Source organism: Balaenoptera physalus, assembly GCF_965194825.1.
Source record: "Balaenoptera physalus genome assembly, chromosome: 10".
NCBI classification, from domain to species: domain Eukaryota; kingdom Metazoa; phylum Chordata; class Mammalia; order Artiodactyla; family Balaenopteridae; genus Balaenoptera; species Balaenoptera physalus.
The window spans coordinates 10,231,783-10,249,249 of NC_138889.1; the positions used below are offsets into that span (position 1 = coordinate 10,231,783).

The 17,467-nt window shown below is 36.6% G+C and overlaps 3 protein-coding genes across 3 annotated transcripts in view; all 3 read left to right on the top strand.

The window, feature by feature from the left end:
- Positions 1-17,467, top strand: part of TMEM225 (transmembrane protein 225) — a 188,197-nt gene that overhangs the window by 120,924 nt on the left and 49,806 nt on the right. The window lies entirely within an intron of this gene.
- Positions 6-990, top strand: LOC309636993 (olfactory receptor 8B3-like). Its single transcript, XM_082410924.1, is given in 2 exon segments — positions 6-65; positions 68-990. Coding segments are annotated over 2 exon segments (948 nt in total). The 5' UTR covers positions 6-25; the 3' UTR covers positions 976-990.
- Positions 7,448-13,986, top strand: LOC309636997 (olfactory receptor 8C8-like; the record flags this gene model as incomplete). The annotated part of the gene is given in 3 exon segments (XM_082410933.1): positions 7,448-7,789; positions 7,793-8,165; positions 8,168-13,986. Coding segments are annotated over 3 exon segments (924 nt in total). The 3' UTR covers positions 8,377-13,986.

Here is a 17,467-nt window from a genome sequence, read left to right on the forward strand (position 1 = left end):
TTCTCACAGATTTCCGAAGTTGAGAATGCTGGCTAGAAATGACTCCTTAGTGACTGAATTTATTCTTCTGGATTAACAGACCATCCAGAGCTCCAGCAGTCCCTCTTTTACCTGTTTCTAACGATCTACATTGTCACCATGGTGGGCAACCTGGGCTCGATCATTCTTATTGGTCTAAATTCTCACCTCCACACCCCCGTGTACTATTTAGTCTTCATCCTAACCTTCATTGATCTCTGTTGCTCCTCTGTTTTCACCCCCCAGATGCTGATGAACTTTGTATTCAGGAAGAATATCATCTCCTATGTTGGGTGCATGACTCAGCTGTTTTTCTTTCTCTTTTTTGTCATCTCTGAGTGCTATATGTTGACCTCAATGGCCTGTGATCGCTATGTGGCCATCTGTACTCCATTGCTGTATAAGGTCACCATGTTCCATAAGGTCTGTTTGGTGCTATCTTTGGCTGCGTATGTGGTGGGGTTTACTGGAGCCTCTGCCCACACAGGGTGCATGCTTAGACTAACCTTCTGCAATGTTAATATAATCAACCATTACTTGTGTGACATCCTCCCACTCCTCCAACTCTCTTGTACCAGCACTTATGTCAGTGAGGTGGTAGTTCTCATTGTTGTGGGTATTAATATCACAGTACCCAGTTTCACCATCCTAGTTTCTTACATCTTCATTCTTACTAGCATTCTTCATATCAAATCCGCTAAGGGAAGATCGAAAGCCTTCAGCACCTGTAGCTCCCACATCATTGCTCTTTCTCTTTTTTTTGGTTCAGCAGCATTCATATACCTTAAATATTCTTCTCCTGGATCTATGGACTTGAAAAAAATTTCTTCTGTTTTCTATACTAATGTGGTGCCCATGGTCAATCCTTTGATTTACACTTTGAGAAACAAGGATATCAAAGTTACACTGAGGAAATCCCTGTTTAAAAATCCAGAGGAGAACCATGTTCTAATTTGAATCAGCGATATTGTAAAGAAATTCAACTTTTTATTAATTTTTACTGGTGTCTTTCAAGAAGAGTGTATTTATCACCATGTTGCTTCTACAGATTTTTTTTATATGTGGTATAGACTTATCACTTCCCTCATTGCTGATCTTGTCTCATATTTGGCCTCTGTATCTCCTGCACCTCATATCAGTTTACTAAATAACTAACAACATGTTTATAAAAGGAATAAATATGCTGACCTTTTTAAAAATAATTTTTTCTTACTTCCATCTTCTGAGTTATTCCTAATCTGGACAAATATGGTGAATCATAAATCACAGAAAGTTAAAATTATATCTTACTCATCTAAACACAGAAGTGCCAAATACTGTAGAAATAGTCTCATTCTTGTCGATACTCTTGCTGGTATAGGGAACAGGATTCAATAAAATGTCTTAATACAAACTAGTATATAGCTTGAAGTATCATCAGATTCTCTGATCTTTTCCTTTTGTTCTATATTTCTTATCAACTTTCTTTTTATATTTTGCCCTTTCTTATTCCCTTTGAGTATGGCAAAATCTATACCATGTACCACCTGTTTTTGAGAGCCTCTATCAGCCCAGTTCATTTAATATTGAAGAGAATACATGTAGCTCCACCTTTTATTGCCAAAGATGGTGTTAACAAAGTACCATTAAAGGAATAATACATATGTAACTTAGGATCCTAGCAAGGGGGCTGACTGGTTTATTATAAAACTTGCATTCGTTATTATCTACAATGACATCAAATATTTTAAAAAAGAGCACATAGCTCTTACTGCATAGCTTGTTATTTATCACTTTAAAGGAAAATACTGCACATTAAGTTAGGAGAAATATGTTAGACATTGTTTTACTTATCTAATGGGATTTATCATGAAAAAAGGTATATATTAATGATAATAAACTATATTTTTTTCAACATTTTTTGTGCTTATTTAAACCTGTATCTCTGTCCATTCAGGCTGCTGTAACAAAATACCACAGACTCAATGACTTATAAACAACAGAAATTTATTTCTCACAGTTCTGGAGGTTGGAAGTCCAAGACCAGGGTACCAGCATAAACGGGTGAGGGCACTTTTCTGGGTCGCTGCCTTCTCATTATATGCTCACAAGGTGGAAGGGGCTAGTGATTTCTGTGAGATGTCTTTTATAAGGTACTAATCCCAATTATGAGGATTCCATCTTCATGACTTAAGTACCTTCTAAGGCCCCATCTCCCAATATCATCACCTTTGGGGGGTTTAGTATTTCAACACTTGACCATAACACCTTGTCTCTCCAATAAGATAATAAACAGATATAAAGTAGATGCTGTTTTCTCTAATTTCCCTATTTCTCCAGTGCTTTTCTGTTTGTATATTTAGAATGTCAGATGTATTTGGAGGGCAAGAAGTAAGAATAGTGGTTACCTCTGGGGAGGGGGTGGGTATTGACTGAGAAGGGGAACAAGGGAACCTTTCTAGGAAATGTGTATCTTGAACTATATTTTACATGGGCATATATATAGGTAAAATTCATTGAGCCATACACTTAAGATTTATGTTTCCTTTTTAACAAGTATAGTTGATTTATACTATCATATTAGTTTCATTTGTACAACATAGTGATTCAATATTTTTATAGATTATACTCCATTTAAAGTTATTACAAAATAATGGCTATATTTCACTGCACTGTACAATATATCCTTGCTGATTATTTATTTTATACATAGTAGTTTTTAAGTCTTAGTCCCATACACGTAATCTGCCCCTCCCTCCTTCCCTCTCCCCTTTGGTAACTACTAGTTTGTTTTCTATATCTGTGAGCATGTTTCTGTTTTGCATATACATTCATTTGTATTATTTTTTTAGATTCCATATATAAGTGATATAATACAGTATTTGTTTTTCTCTGTCTGACTTATTTCACTAGGTCCATTCATGTTGCTGCAAATGGCAGAATTTCAATATTTTTATGGCTGAGTAATATTCCATCTTTATCTATCTATCTATCTATCATATCTTTATCCATTCGTCTGTCAATGGGCCTTTGGGTTGCTTCCATATCTTGGCAATTGTAAATAGTGCTGCTACAAACATTGGGGCATATGTATCTTTTTAAATTAGTGTTTTTGTTTTTTTCCCAGATATACCTGCAACAGTGGAAATGCTGGATCATATGGTAGATCTATTTTTTAGTTTTTCTGAGGAATCTCCATACTGTTTTCCATGGTGGCTGCACCAATTTACACTCCCACAAACAGTGTACAAGTGTTCTCTTTTCTCCACATCTTCTCCAACATTTGTTATTTGTAGAGTTTTGATAATAGCCACTCTGACAGCTGTGAGGCGCAATCTTGTTGTTTTGATTTGCACTTCCCTGACAGCGATGTTGAGCATCTTTTCATGTGTCTGTTGGCCATCTATATGCCTCCTTTTGAAAAATGTCTATTCAGGTCTTCTATCCATTTTTAACTTGTGTTGTTTGTGTTTTTTTGATATTGAGTTGTATGATCTGTTTACATATGTTGGATATTAACCCATTATCAGTCATATTATTTATAAATATTTTCTCTCATTCAGTATGTTGTCTTTTCATTTTGTTGATGGTTTCCTTTGCTATGCAAAAGCTTTTAAGTTTAATTAGGTCCTGTTTGTTTCTGTTTGCTTTTATTTCATTTACCATAGGTGACAGATGTAAAAAAATATTCCTACAATTTATGTCAAAGAGTGTGCTGCTTATGTTTTCTTCTAGGAGTTTTATGGTTTCATGTCTTACATTTAGGTCTTTAATCCATTTTCAGTTTATTTTTGTATATGGTCAGGAAATGTTATCATCCCATTGTTTTACAAGTAGCTGTCCAGTTTTCCCAGCATCACTTGTTGAAAAGAATGTCGTTTCTTCACCGTATATTCTTCACTTCTTTGTTGTAGATTAATTGACAATAAATGTGTGGGGTTTTTTTCTGGGATCTCTATTCTGTTTCATTGATCTGTGTGTCTGGTTTTGTACAGGCGCCACTCTGTTTTGATTACTGTAGCTTTGTAGTATAGTCTGAAGTCTGGTAGGGTAATACATCCAGCTTTGTTCTTTTTTTCTCAAGATTGCTTTGGCAGTTTGGGGTCTTTTTTGGTTCTATGTGAATTTTAGGATTAATTGTTCTAGTTCTGTGAAAAATATCATGGGTATTTTGTTAGGGATTGCATTAAATCTTTAGATTGCTTTGGGTGGTATGGCCATTTTAACAACATTAATTTTTTGAACCCAAGAGCACGGGATATCATTTCATTTCTTTGTATCATATTCAGTTTCCTTTATCAGTGTTTTGTATTTTCCAGATTATAGGTCTTTCACCTCTTTGGTTTAGTTTATTCCTATGTATTTTATTCTTTTTGAAACTATTTTAAATGGGATTTATTTTTTACTTTCTTTTTCTGATACTTCATTATTTGTGTATGGACACTCAACAGATTTCTGTATGTTTATCTTGTATCCCACAACATTGCTGAATTCATTTATTCTAATAGCTTTGGGGTGGAAACTTTAGCGTTTTCTATATAAAGTATCATGTCATCTGCAAATAGTGGCAATTTTACTTCTTCCCTTCGAATTAGGATACCTCTTATTTCCTTTTCTTGTGTGATTGCTGTGGCTAGGACTTCCAATTCTATGTTAAATAGAAGTTGCAAGACTGGCATCTTTGTATGGTTCTCAGCTTTTCACTATTGAGTATGATGTTAGATGTGGATTCGTCATAAATGGCCTTTATTATGTTGAGATATGTTCCCTCAATACCCACTTTGCTAAGTGTTTTTTATCATGACTGGATGTTGAATTTTGTCAAATGTTTTTTCTGTCTATTGAGATGATTGTGATTTTTATTCTTCCTTTTCTTAATGTGGTTTATCACATTGATTGATTTGTGAATGCTGAACCATCCTTGTGACTGTAGAATAAATCCAACTTGATCATGGTGTATGATCCTTTTTATATATTGTTGGATTTGGTTTGCTAATATTTTGTTGAGGATTTTTGCGTCTATATGTGTCAGAGATATTGGCCTCTACCTTCCCTTTTTTGTAGTGTCTTTGCCTGATTTTGGTATCAGGGTAATGGTGGCCCTGTAGAATGAGTTTGGGAATGTTCTGTCCTCTTCATTTTTTGGAACAGTTTGAGAAGGATAGGTATTATTTCTTCTTCATATTTTTGGTAGAATTCCCCTGTAAAGCTGTTCAGTCATGGGCTTTTTTTTTTTTTTTTTTTTCTTTCTGGGAGACATTTAATTGCAAATTCAATTTCACTACTAGTGATTGGTCAGTTCAAATTGCCTGTTTCTTCTTGATTCTGTCTTGGAAGGTTGTATGTTTCTAGAAATTTGTCCATTACTTTTAGGTTGTCCAATTTGTTGGCATATAACTGTTTGTAACATTCTCTTATGATTTTTTTGTATCTCTGTGGTATCAGTTGTTCTTTCTCTTCTTTCTTTTCTTATTTTGTTTATTTGGGTTTTCTATATTTTCTTCCTGGTGAGCTTGGCTAGTGGTTTATCATTTTTTTTTAATCTTTTCAAAAACTAGCTCTTTGTTTCCTTGATCTTTTGTGCTATTTTTTCTATCTCTATTTATTTCCTCTCTGAACTTTATTATTTCCTTCCTTCTCCTGGACTTTGGGCTTTCTTACTTCTTCTTATTCTAATTCTTTTAGGTGGTAGATTAGGTTGTTTACTTGAGATTTTTCTTCTTTCTTGAGGAAGGCTTGTATCACTATAAACTTCCCTCTTAGAACTGCTTTTGCTGCATCCCATAGATTTTGGATTGTGTTGTTTCCATTTTCATTTGTTTCAAAGTATTTTCCGATTTACTCTTTGATTTCTTCATTGACCAATTGCTCTTTTAGTAGCATGTTGTTTAGTCTCCACGTGTTTGTGTTTTTCCCATTTTTCTTTCTGTAATTGATTTTTAGTTTTATACCATGTGGTTGGAAAAATGCTTGATATAAGTTCTGTCCTCTAAAATTTGTTGAGACTTGTTTTGTGCCCTAGCATGTGATCTATCCTATAATATACAGAACACAACAAAGAATTATCCACTTCAAAATACCATTAGTGCTAAGTTGAGAAATCTTGCTATAATGAATATGGATTAATAGCAATGGGAACACTTCTCAGGCTTCTATTATATGTCAGGCATGTTCCTAATAAACTTTGGGTGACTTAACTAATTTAATCCACAAAACAGCCCTATGAGATAGCTCTTTTGCTAGCCTCATTTTATAGATATACATAAGGATAAGTATATAAAAATATGCAGGGATCAGAGAGGTTATATGATTGTCTACAGTCTTACAATTAAGAAGTTTAACATCCAGATTTAAACTAAGTCTGACTTGAGGGGCCTGTTCTTTTAACCATTTTGCTACAACACGTCTTTACAGAGGTGAAATCCATAAGCATGGACAGTGCTAAAGCTATGATACACTGTTTCACTAATGCAATCCCAGAGGCTCTAGGAAAGTGCTAGTAAAGGCAAGTGATCATGCCCCAGATGTTCCTTTTTTAGAACTGTGCATAGACACCAGGAGATGATGAAGAAAGTACAAAAGGGGCACCCATTTTTCTGCATTGGGGGTTAAGAATTCTCACTGTGAAATTATAAACTGAGTAGAACATTGTGTCTCCAAGGATCTATGATACAGGATGGAAACACAAACTCAGTAATTTCTACCCTCAGTGGGCTCATTTAACTTGAAAGGAAATCATGAGGGAGAGAATAATTTTCTGTGCTTCCAATTTTCCCAGAACTATAGGGCATGGAATAGAATCTCATTTGAATCAACTGATTGTTTTGGAGCTCATATAAGGTTGCTTTCCTCCTTGCAAGTGAAGAAGACCTTCTGGGTAAATTCTCAAATAGAAATTATGGCTTGTTCCCCAGCATACCTCTTTTAGCAAGTCAAAGACTGAGGACTGTGCTGGCAGATATTGCCTCCTTCATTGTCAGAAACTTCGACCCTCTCAGGACTGTAGGGCAGAAGGAGCCTTAAGGTTCAATGGCAGTGAGGCATTTAGGAAAAAGAAGGTGAGGGTTGAATCAACCCCCTCTTTTCTTTTCAGACTCCAAACTACATAAATCAATGGTTGTGGGGAACACTATCTGTTTAATTGCTCTTTTCAGCCCTGATCCTTAACAGACACAGGGGAGAACGGAGAAAATGACATGCAGAGACACTGGGAGTCTACCAGCATGCTTTCTGAACAGAGACAAACAATAGTAGTAAGGGTAGAAAGGAGAAAATGAGGAATCATCAGAAATAATCATAAGTCTTGCTTTTTGGATGTCTTAATGTATGTCTTTATAAAACTGAGATTATAAACCAGCAGATCCAGCTCTCCCTTGGAAAACAAAGAAGAAAAGTCCATTGTTAATGTCAGTTTCTACCCCTGTTCCTGCAGATCACAATTGTGCAATGAATGGCTATGGAAAATGCCTCCCCTGTGACTGGGTTTATCCTTATGGGATTCATAGACCAACCTGAACTCCAACTGCTCTTGTTTTTCCTGTTTCTGGTGAACTACATGGTCACTGTGGTAGGCAGTTTGTGCTTGATGAATCTAATTTGTCTAAATTCACTCCTTCACACCCCCATGTATTTTTTCCTCTTTAATCTGTCCTTTATTGATCTCTGTTACTCATGTGTCTTTACCCCCAAAATGCTAATGAGATTTATTTCAGAGAAGAAGATCATCTCCTTTACAGGATGCATGTCTCAGCTATTTTTCTTCTGCTTTTTTGTCAACTCTGAGTGCTATGTGTAGACAGCCATGGCCTGTGATTGCTATGTGTCCATCTGTAAGCCATTGCTGTACACAATCACCATGTCCCCTCAGATCTGTTCTCTGCTGATGTCTGGTTCATATGTGATGGGGTTTGCCAGTGCTGTGGTCCATACAGGGTATATGATCAGGCTGATCTTTTGTGATTCCAACATCATCAACTATTACCTGTGTGACATCTTCCACCTCCTCCAGCTCTCCTGCAGCAGCACCTATGCCAATGAGCTTGTGGTTTCTGTTGTTGTGGGCACAGTTGTCATGGTATCTAGCTTCATTATCTCTGTTTCTTATACCTTGATTCTTTTCAATATCCTTCACATACCATCAGATAAAGGTTGCTCCAAAGCCTTCAGCACCGTGGCTCCCACATAACAGTTGGTCTATTCTATAGATTTGGGCTGCTCATTCATGTCAAGCCATCATTTGCTGGGTCTGTGGGTCAGGGGAAATTTTTCTCAGTGTTTTACGCCAATGTAGTACCCATGTTGAACCCTCCCATTTATAGCCTCAGGAACAAGGATGTCAAAATTGCTCTGAAGAAAACCCTGAAGAGAATTACAAACTGAGCTGAACCATTTATACCTCCACTTTTGTGTCTTTTCCTTCTCTTCCTGCTCCACTTTATCTTCTTCCTATTATTCTTTTTTTTTTTTTTTCATTTTCTTCATTTGTCTTTCTAAATTCTTCTTGGCAGGATTTCTTCTCTAATTTCTTTTCTTTTCTTGCCGCATGATGTAACCCCATGGGCCTATTCTTGGACTAGAGGGTCATTCTCAGCCCTAAGTAACCCTATACCAGTTGGAGACAATGGGCCAATAACCTTTCCCATCTAAAGATAACACTACTTACTTCTTTTCTTGTGTCATTCCCATACAAGGTAAGCCATGGAGGGGTATGCTGTCTAACCAATTTTTTTCTTTCTTGGTTTCATTACACAGCACCCTTTCCTGTTTCAATGATTTATTACTTACAATTTCATAAAACAGAGAAGGAATGACAAATTGTGGGTATGGTAAACTTGTAAATATTTCCAGAATTTTTCAGAGTTCTTTTATTAATGACTCTTATTCTAGATTTTCAGTATGCATATATATAGCAATTGAATACTTTGTTGAACTAAGGTTCTTTATTCTTGAGAATGCTTGGGAATGTATCAGCTACACTATTCTGCTCGCCTTTCACAATCCACACCAATAACAAATGCCTCTGTTTATGGTATTGGTCAACTGATATTTTGTCAGAAATGGAATTGAAATTGTTATTAACTTGTCTACATATCTGTGGATTGTGACTGTGATTAAAAATTAACCAATAGTATTTTTGTCTACAGAATAGATTGTCACATGTAATGTCAGGATTCTTTGTCTAACCGCAAAACAGGGGTTCCCCTTTGCAAAGGAAGATTTATTTCCTGCTTTCAAAACACAAACAAAAATATATGGCAAAAGCTTGTCCTACTGGGATTTACTCTTTCAACATGGTAATTTGACTCCTCCCTTTTGTCTCTCAGAAGGAAAATCTGTACTCCATAATATGTGCCACATTTTACAAATCCTATTAAAAGATAAGTCTCCTCATCCTGTTTTATAGACAAGGAAATAGTTATGTGACTTGATCAAGACTGCACAGCTAATGATGCAGAGCCCAGTTTTTGAATCCACTGTTCATCTCACAAAGAAATGGAATGAAAGAAAGAATTGTGAAGGGACAGAGAGAGCTCCTGGAGCATTGTTTCTGAATGAGCTTGAAAGTGGGAGTTTTCCTCAGCCATGATCACTGTGACAGAGGGATGTTCTACAAGGCTCTGGTACCTAACTAGAAAAATGTACCTGCTTTTGTGCCAATACCATACTGTCTCGATTACTGTAGCTTTGTAGTATAGTCTGAAGTCAGGGAGCCTGATTCCTCCAGCTCCGTTTTTCTTTCTCAAGATTGCTTTGGCTATTCGGGGTCTTTTGTGTTTCCATACAAATTGTGAAATTTTTTGTTCTAGTTCTGTGAAAAATGCCAGTGGTAGTTTGATAGGGATTGCATTGAATCTGTAGATTGCTTTGGGTTGTATATTCATTCTCACAATGTTGATTCTTCAAATCCAACAACATGGTATACCTCTCCACCTATTTGTATCATCTTTGATTTCTTTCATCAGTGTCTTATAATTTTCTGCATACAGGTCTTTTGTCTCCTTAAGTAGGTTTTTTCCTAGATATTTTATTCTTTTTGTTGCAGTGGTAAATGGGAGTGTTTTCTTAATTTCACTTTCAGATTTTTCATCATTAGTGTATAGGAATGCAAGAGATTTCTGTGTATTAATTTTGTATCCTGCAACTTTACCATATTCATTGATTAGCTCTAGAAGTTTTCTGGTAGCATCTTTAGGATTCTCTATGTATAGTATCATGTCATCTGCAAACAGTGACCGCTTTACTTCTTCTTCTCCGATTTGGATTCATTTTATTTCTTTTTCTTCTCTGATTGCTGTGGCTAAAACTTCCAAAACAATGTTGAATAATAGTGGTGAGAGTGGGCAACCTTGTCTTGTTCATGATCTTAGTGGAAATGGTTTCAGTTTTTCACCATTGAGGACAATGTTGGCTGTGGGTGTGTCATATATGGCCTTTATTATGTTGAGGAAAGTTCCCTCTATGCCCACTTTCTGGAGGGTTTTTATCATAAATGGGTGTTGAATTTTGTCAAAAGCTTTCTCTGCATCTATTGAGATGATCATATGGTTTTTCTCCTTCAATTTGTTAATATGGTGTATCACATTGATTGATTTGCGTATATTGAAGAATCCTTGCATTCCTGGGATAAACCCCACTTGATCATGGTGTATGATCCTTTTAATGTGCTGTTGGATTCTGTTTGCTAGTATTTTGTTGAGGATTTTTGCATCTATGTTCATCAGTGATATGGGCCTGTAGCTTTTTCTTTGTGACATCTTTGTCTGGTTTTGGTATCAGGGTGATGGTGGCTTCATAGAATGAGTTTGGGAGTGTTCCTCCTTCTGCTATATTTTGGAAGAGTTTGAGAAGGATAGATGTTAGCTCCTCTCTAAATGTTTGATAGAATTCAGCTGTGAAGCCGTCTGGTCCTGGGCTTTTGTTTGTTGGAAGATTTTTAATCACAGTTTCAATTTCATTGCTTGTGATTGGTCTGTTCATATTTTCTATTTCTTCCTGGTTCAGTCTCGGAAGGTTGTGCATTTCTAAGAACTTGTCCATTTCTTCCAGGTTGTCCATTTTATTGGCATATAGTTGCTTGTAGTAATCTCTCATGATCCTTTGTATTCCTGCAGTGTCAGTTGTTACTTCTCCTTTTTCATTTCTAATTCTATTGATTTTTCTCCCTTTTTTTTCTTGATGAGTCTGGCTAATGGTTTATCAATTTTGTTTATCTTCTCAAAGAACCAGCTTTTAGTTTTATTGATCTTTGCTATCGTTTCCTTCATTTCTTTTTCATTTATTTCTGATCTGATCTTTATGATTTCTTTCCTCCGGTTAACTTTGGGGGGTTTTTTGTTCTTCTTTCTCTAATTGCTTTAGGTGTAAGGTTAAGTGTGTATTTGAGATATTTCTTGTTTCTTAAGGTAGGACTGTATTGCTATAAAATTCCCTCTTAGAACTGCTTTTGCTGCATCCCATAGGTTTTGGGTCATTGTGTTTTCACTGTCATTTGTTTCTAGGTATTTTTTGATTTCCTCTTTGATTTCCTCAGTGATCTCTTGGTTATTAAGTAGTGTATTGTTTAGCCTCCATGTGTTTGTATTTTTTACAGATTTTTTCCTGTAATTGATATGTATTCCATAGCGTTGTGGTCAGAAAAGATACTTGAAACGATTTCAATTTTCTTAAATTTACCAAGGCTTGATTTGTGACCCAAGATATGATCTATCGTGGAGAATGTTCCATGAGCACTTGAGAAGAATGTGTATTCTGTTGTTTTTGGATGGAATGTCCTATAAATATTAATTAAGTCCATCTAGTTTAATGTATCATTTAAAGCTTGTGTTTCCTTATTTATTTTCATTTTGGATGATCTGTCCATTGGTGAAAGTGGGGTGTTAAAGTCCCCTACTATGATTGTGTTACTGTCGATTTCCCCTTTTGTGGCTGTTAGTATTTGCCTTATGGATTGAGGTGCTCCTATGTTGGGTGCCTATATATTTACAATTGTTATATATTCTTTTTGGATTGATCCCTTGATCATTAGGTAGTATCGTCCTTTGTCTCTTGTAATAGTCTTTGTTTTAAAGTCTATTTTGTCTGATATGGGTATTGCTATGCCAGCTTTCTTTTGATTTCCATTTGCATGGAATATCTTTTTCCATTCCCTCACTTTCAGTCTGTATGTGTCCCTAGGTCTTAAGTGGATCTCTTGTAGACAGCATATATACGGGTCTTGTTTTTTATCCATTCAGCCAGTCTATGTCTTTTGGTTGGAGCATTTAATCCAGTTACATTTATGGTAATTATCGATATGTATGTTCCTTTTACCATTTTCTTAATTGTTTTGGGTTTGTTATTGTAGGTCTTTTCCTTCTCTTGTGTTTCCTGCCTAGAGAAGTTCCTTTAGCATTTGTTGTAAAGCTGGTTTGGTGGTGCTGAATCCTCTTAGCTTTTGCTTGTCTGTAAAGGTGTTTTTTAAAATTTATTTTATTCATTTATTTTTATACAGCAGGTTCTTATTAGTCATCAATTTTATACACATCAGTGTATACATGTCAATCCCAATTGCCCAATTCATCACACCACCACCCCCACCACCCCGCCGCTTTCCCCACTTGGTGTCCGTAAGTTTGTTCTCTACATCTGTGTCTCTATTTCTGCCCTGCAAACCGGTTCATCTGTACCATTTTTCTAGGTTCCACATATATGCGTTAATATATGATATTTGTTTTTCTCTTTCTGACTTACTTCACTCTGTATGACAGTCTCTAGATCCATCCACGTCTCAACAAATGACCCAATTTCATTCCTTTTTATGGCTAATATTCCATTGTATATATGTACCACATCGTCTTTATACATTCGTCTGTCAATGGGCATTTAGGTTGCTTCCATGACCTGGCTATTGTAAATAGTGCTGCAGTGAACATTGGGGTGCATGTGGCTTTTTGAATTATGGTTTTTTCTGGGTATATGCCCAGGAGTGGGATTGCTGGATCATATGGTAATTCTATTTTTAGTTTTTTAAGGAACCTCTATACTGTTCTCCATAGTGGCTCTATCAATTTACATTCCCACCAACAGGGCAAGAGGGTTCCCTTTTCTCCACACCCTCTCCAGCATTTGTTGTTTGTAGATTTTCTGATGCTGCCCGTTCTAACTGGTGTGAGGTGATACCTCATTGTAGTTTTGATTTGCATTTCTCTAATTAGTGATGTTGAGAAGATTTCCATGTGCTTCTTGGCCATCTGTATGTCTTCTTTAGAGAAATGTCTATTTAGGTCTTCTGCCTGTTTTTAGATTGGGCTGTTTGTTTTTTTAATATTGAGCTGCATGAGCTGTTTATATATTTTGGAGATTAATCCTTTGTCTGTTGATTCATTTGCAAATATTTTCTCCCATTCTGAGGGTTGTCTTTTCGTCTTGTTTATGGTTTCCTTTGCTGTGCAAAAGCTTCTAAGTGTCCCTGACAGATGAATGGATAAAGAAGATGTGGCACATATATAGAATGGAATATTACTCAGCCAAAAAAAGAAATGAAACTGAGTTATTTGTAGTGAGGTGGATGGACCTAGAGTCTGTCATACAGAGTGGAGTAAGTCAGAAAGAGAAAAACAAATACTGTATGCCTACACATATATATGGAATCTAAAAATAAAAAATGGTTCTGAAGAACTTAGGGGCAGGACAGTAATAAAGACGCAGATATAGAGAATGGACTTGAGGACACGGGGAGGGGGAAGGGTAAGCTGGGACGAAGTGAGAGAGTGGCATGGACATATATACATTACCAAATGTAAAATAGATAGCTAGTGGGAAGCAGCCGCATAGCACAGGAAGATCAGTTCGGTGCTTTGTGACCACCTAGAGGCATGGGATCAGGAGGGTGGAGGGAGACACAAGGCGGGGGGATATGGGGATATATGTATACATATAGCTGGTTCACTTTGTTATACAGCACACAGTAACACAACACTGTAAAGCAATTATACTCCATAAGATGTTTAAAAAAAAGTCACAAGACACGTCAAATGGAAAGGTAAAGAACATTCTGAAGACATCAAGCAAACATGAGAACCCAACTCAGATATGATAGGAATACTGGAATTATCAGAGAGGAAATTTTAAATAATTAAGAATATTTACTCAGGCACAGCGGGGTTTTTTTCTGCTTTGTTTTTTTAAAAAATCTGTTTAATAAAGGTCTGAAACAGAGTATTTATTGAGGTCTCTTTATGCTAAGGTCTCTGACTATGAACACAGAAAACTCTGATTGACTTTGAAATCCATATTATGCGTTGTGGCATTCTTCTAATTGAGTTTCACTAACAGGAGTCATAGAAACAATGATCAGTGAAAGTGAGTCAGGATAGTTCTTACAGATGTCAACTGACAGCTTGATGGTTTCCAGGCATTCTTTTTCTTGAACAGTATAAGTTGATATCTAGAGAATAATTCTGATCCATGATTTTCTGTTAACTCTTAGGTGGGCTTAAGAGTTTCACACATGAGGTATTAAAAGCTGTATTCTTCACAAATAATAGATCAACAAGAAAGGGTAGATGTTTGCAATAGGAAGTGTACAGCCCACAGGAGCCTTCCAAAGCCTGGTGAACCAGCCTAGGCAGGAGCATAGCCAAGCCAACCACCCCCTTGTTCAAAACTTTGCAGAAAGATCCCAAGAAGAAGGGAAAAAAATCCAGAGTCTCAGTCTGGCTCTGTCTTCTTTATTTATTATATTCTTTATTGTATATTGCTATGGACATAGAAGAATGAACTTATTACCTCCAAGGCTCTTTCTGTTTATTTCAAGCTTTAGGAAAATTGAAATCTGCAGAAGAAGGGATTATATTATACATTTAAGGACTATAACACATGGTCTAGGTGACTAACAAAGAGTATCAATGTCTTTTTTGGAAAACTTGGAAAGGTTATAGTTAATGATTTCATTTTCATTTCTGCCTAGAGACAACAGGCTGACTGATGGCTTCTTCTTGGTTTTGTGCTTCCAGGATTTTTTTTCACCTTCCATCATCCCTGCTCTGTGGTCTTTACCACAACAGTCTGAACTCTGTTATTTCCTGGGACTGAAAATGAACTCTTCCTGGAAATCCACGATTCATCTGCAAGGCCTGTGCTTCAAAGAACTCACTGCAGGGCTTTGCCTCGGCTTCTCAGGAGACTAGGAACTGTGAGATTTATTATAAAGTTGTATAGTCTACTTGAATTCTTAGAGGATGCTAAAACAGTTAATCATTGAGGAAAATTAAATCTGGAATGTATTAGTCATAAACTCACAGGCTTTAATCCTCTCAGGGTATGAGTTCAAATCAGGAAAGGAGTATTTAAACTGAGTCTAAATTATTCTCAGTTCCTATCATTATGCAACAATGATGTCTTTATTTTGACTCCTTTTCTGTTCTTGAAGGATGATTTACATTCAGTTCCATTGTAGCCATCTAATTTCTACACCTAGAACAAACCTTAGAATATCCCTTCATAGTGATATAGATCACTATCTATAGATCTATAGATCACTTTCTTGCTCCTGGACCCACTCACTTCCTTGTTATGGGTAGAAAGCAGACTTTTTCATTCTCTGTTATTCTGTTTTAGTTGGGTGTTTGCCCAGCTGGAGTAGCCAAGAGTTTGCATTTCATGTTAACATCAGGCCACAGGCTGACCTCTACCATCCTGTACATACTGAGTCATTATGTTCAGGAATAGGTCTGTCTGTGACAGGAAGGAATAAATTATTCCTGACTTGACATAAATACTACATACTCCCAGGCTCTGAGTTAGTTCTGCTTCTTCAAAGGCTGTATGTGGTGATGGGCTGCTCAGTCACTGTTTCCCCTCATTTGTATAGAACTTTGCCATTTATAGAAACACATTCTCATGTATTATCTAATTTTAGTGAATCCCTGTGAAGATTTGGTATGAATTGTGAATCCGGTTTTAAACATGAAAAAGATAAAATTCAGTAAATATTAGCAATCTTTTTTCCACAGTTGGGCTTAGAGTTACCTTTTGTGAAAGGTTTTTAAAAAATTGTTATTATAATTTCTTTAATAAATATTCAGGTTGCCTTTTGCTTCATGGGTAAATTTTGGTAATTCATAAAGTTGGTCTTTTTCCATACAAGTTGTCACAAGTCTAGGCTTGCCTTCTGTGGGTTATGTTTCTAATGTCAGTTCAGTTCTGGAAGCATCTGCTGTGCTTGGGTCTGTTCTGCATGTGGGCCGCCTCATGAAGTCTGGAACCTGGGCAGTGTACCCCACAGTTCAGCTGCTTATGGTCAGATCCCTGCTTGTACAGCCTAGGGATGAGCCCAGAGATTTCACATACAAACTTTACTGGATTGCCTTCTTTTAGTTATCTACCCTCTTAGAAAACTACACTTTTAGGTCCACCTACTCATTTTCCAGTTAGAAAGCTGGGAATTTAGTTTTCCTACTTTGCTGTAGTTTTCAGTGATGGTGTCTGCCCTCAGGGACAAGCAGAAGAAAGACAGGATAGGGAAAAATGCAATCGAATCACTCCTACCTATTCGAAATTACAATTCCCCTTCCTCAGAGTTTTATGCACTTGCCTGTCTGCCACTGCCCTGACTGTCACTGCCACCATTGCTGCTGCCTCAACATCTCCTGAGGACAGGGGAGTAGGAGAGAATGAAAACACACACACACACACACACACACACACACACCAGAAAAGTCCAGGGACTTCCCACCCTCTCTGACCCCTGGGGCCCCCTTTCTCACTCCTCAGATCAGAAGGTGCATCTCTAAGAGCTCTTTCTGTCTGCAAATGGTGTGATTTGGGGTTTTAATCTGCCTTTGAATCCAGACTGAAGGACACGGAGAGGAAAAAAACAAAACAGGAAATTCACTGCTTTGGGTCCCAGTTTCTCTCCCCAAACTCCCTGCTACTATTTACTTTTCAGAGTCCTCAGTTACCAACTCCATGCATTCATTTTGAGAAATCAGATGGAGTGTGCTTGCCCATCTGAACCAGAATAAGAATCTTCTAACAGTGATTCTGATGAGCAGAAGTATTTAGCTTTCTATTTTGTTTTTTCCAATAAATTCAACAATTTAGCAAAATTTATACATTTAAAAAATTTCTTTGGGATTGACATGTACACACTGCTATATTTAAAATGGATAACCAACAAGGACCTACTGTATAGCACAGGGAACTCAGCTTCATACTATGTTAACAACCTAAATGGGAAAAGAATTTGAAAAAGAATAGATACATGCATATGTATAACTGAATCACTACTGTACACGTGAAACTAACAGTATTGTTAATCAACTATACTCCAATATAAAATAAGTTAAAAATTAAAAAATTTATTTAAAAGCACAACTTTTAAAAACTGACACAAAATGAAATAGCAAATCCCATTAGTCCACTGGTCATTAAATGCATTGAATTTAAAATATTTTTAAAAACCTGCAGCAAAGGAAGGTCAAGGCACAAA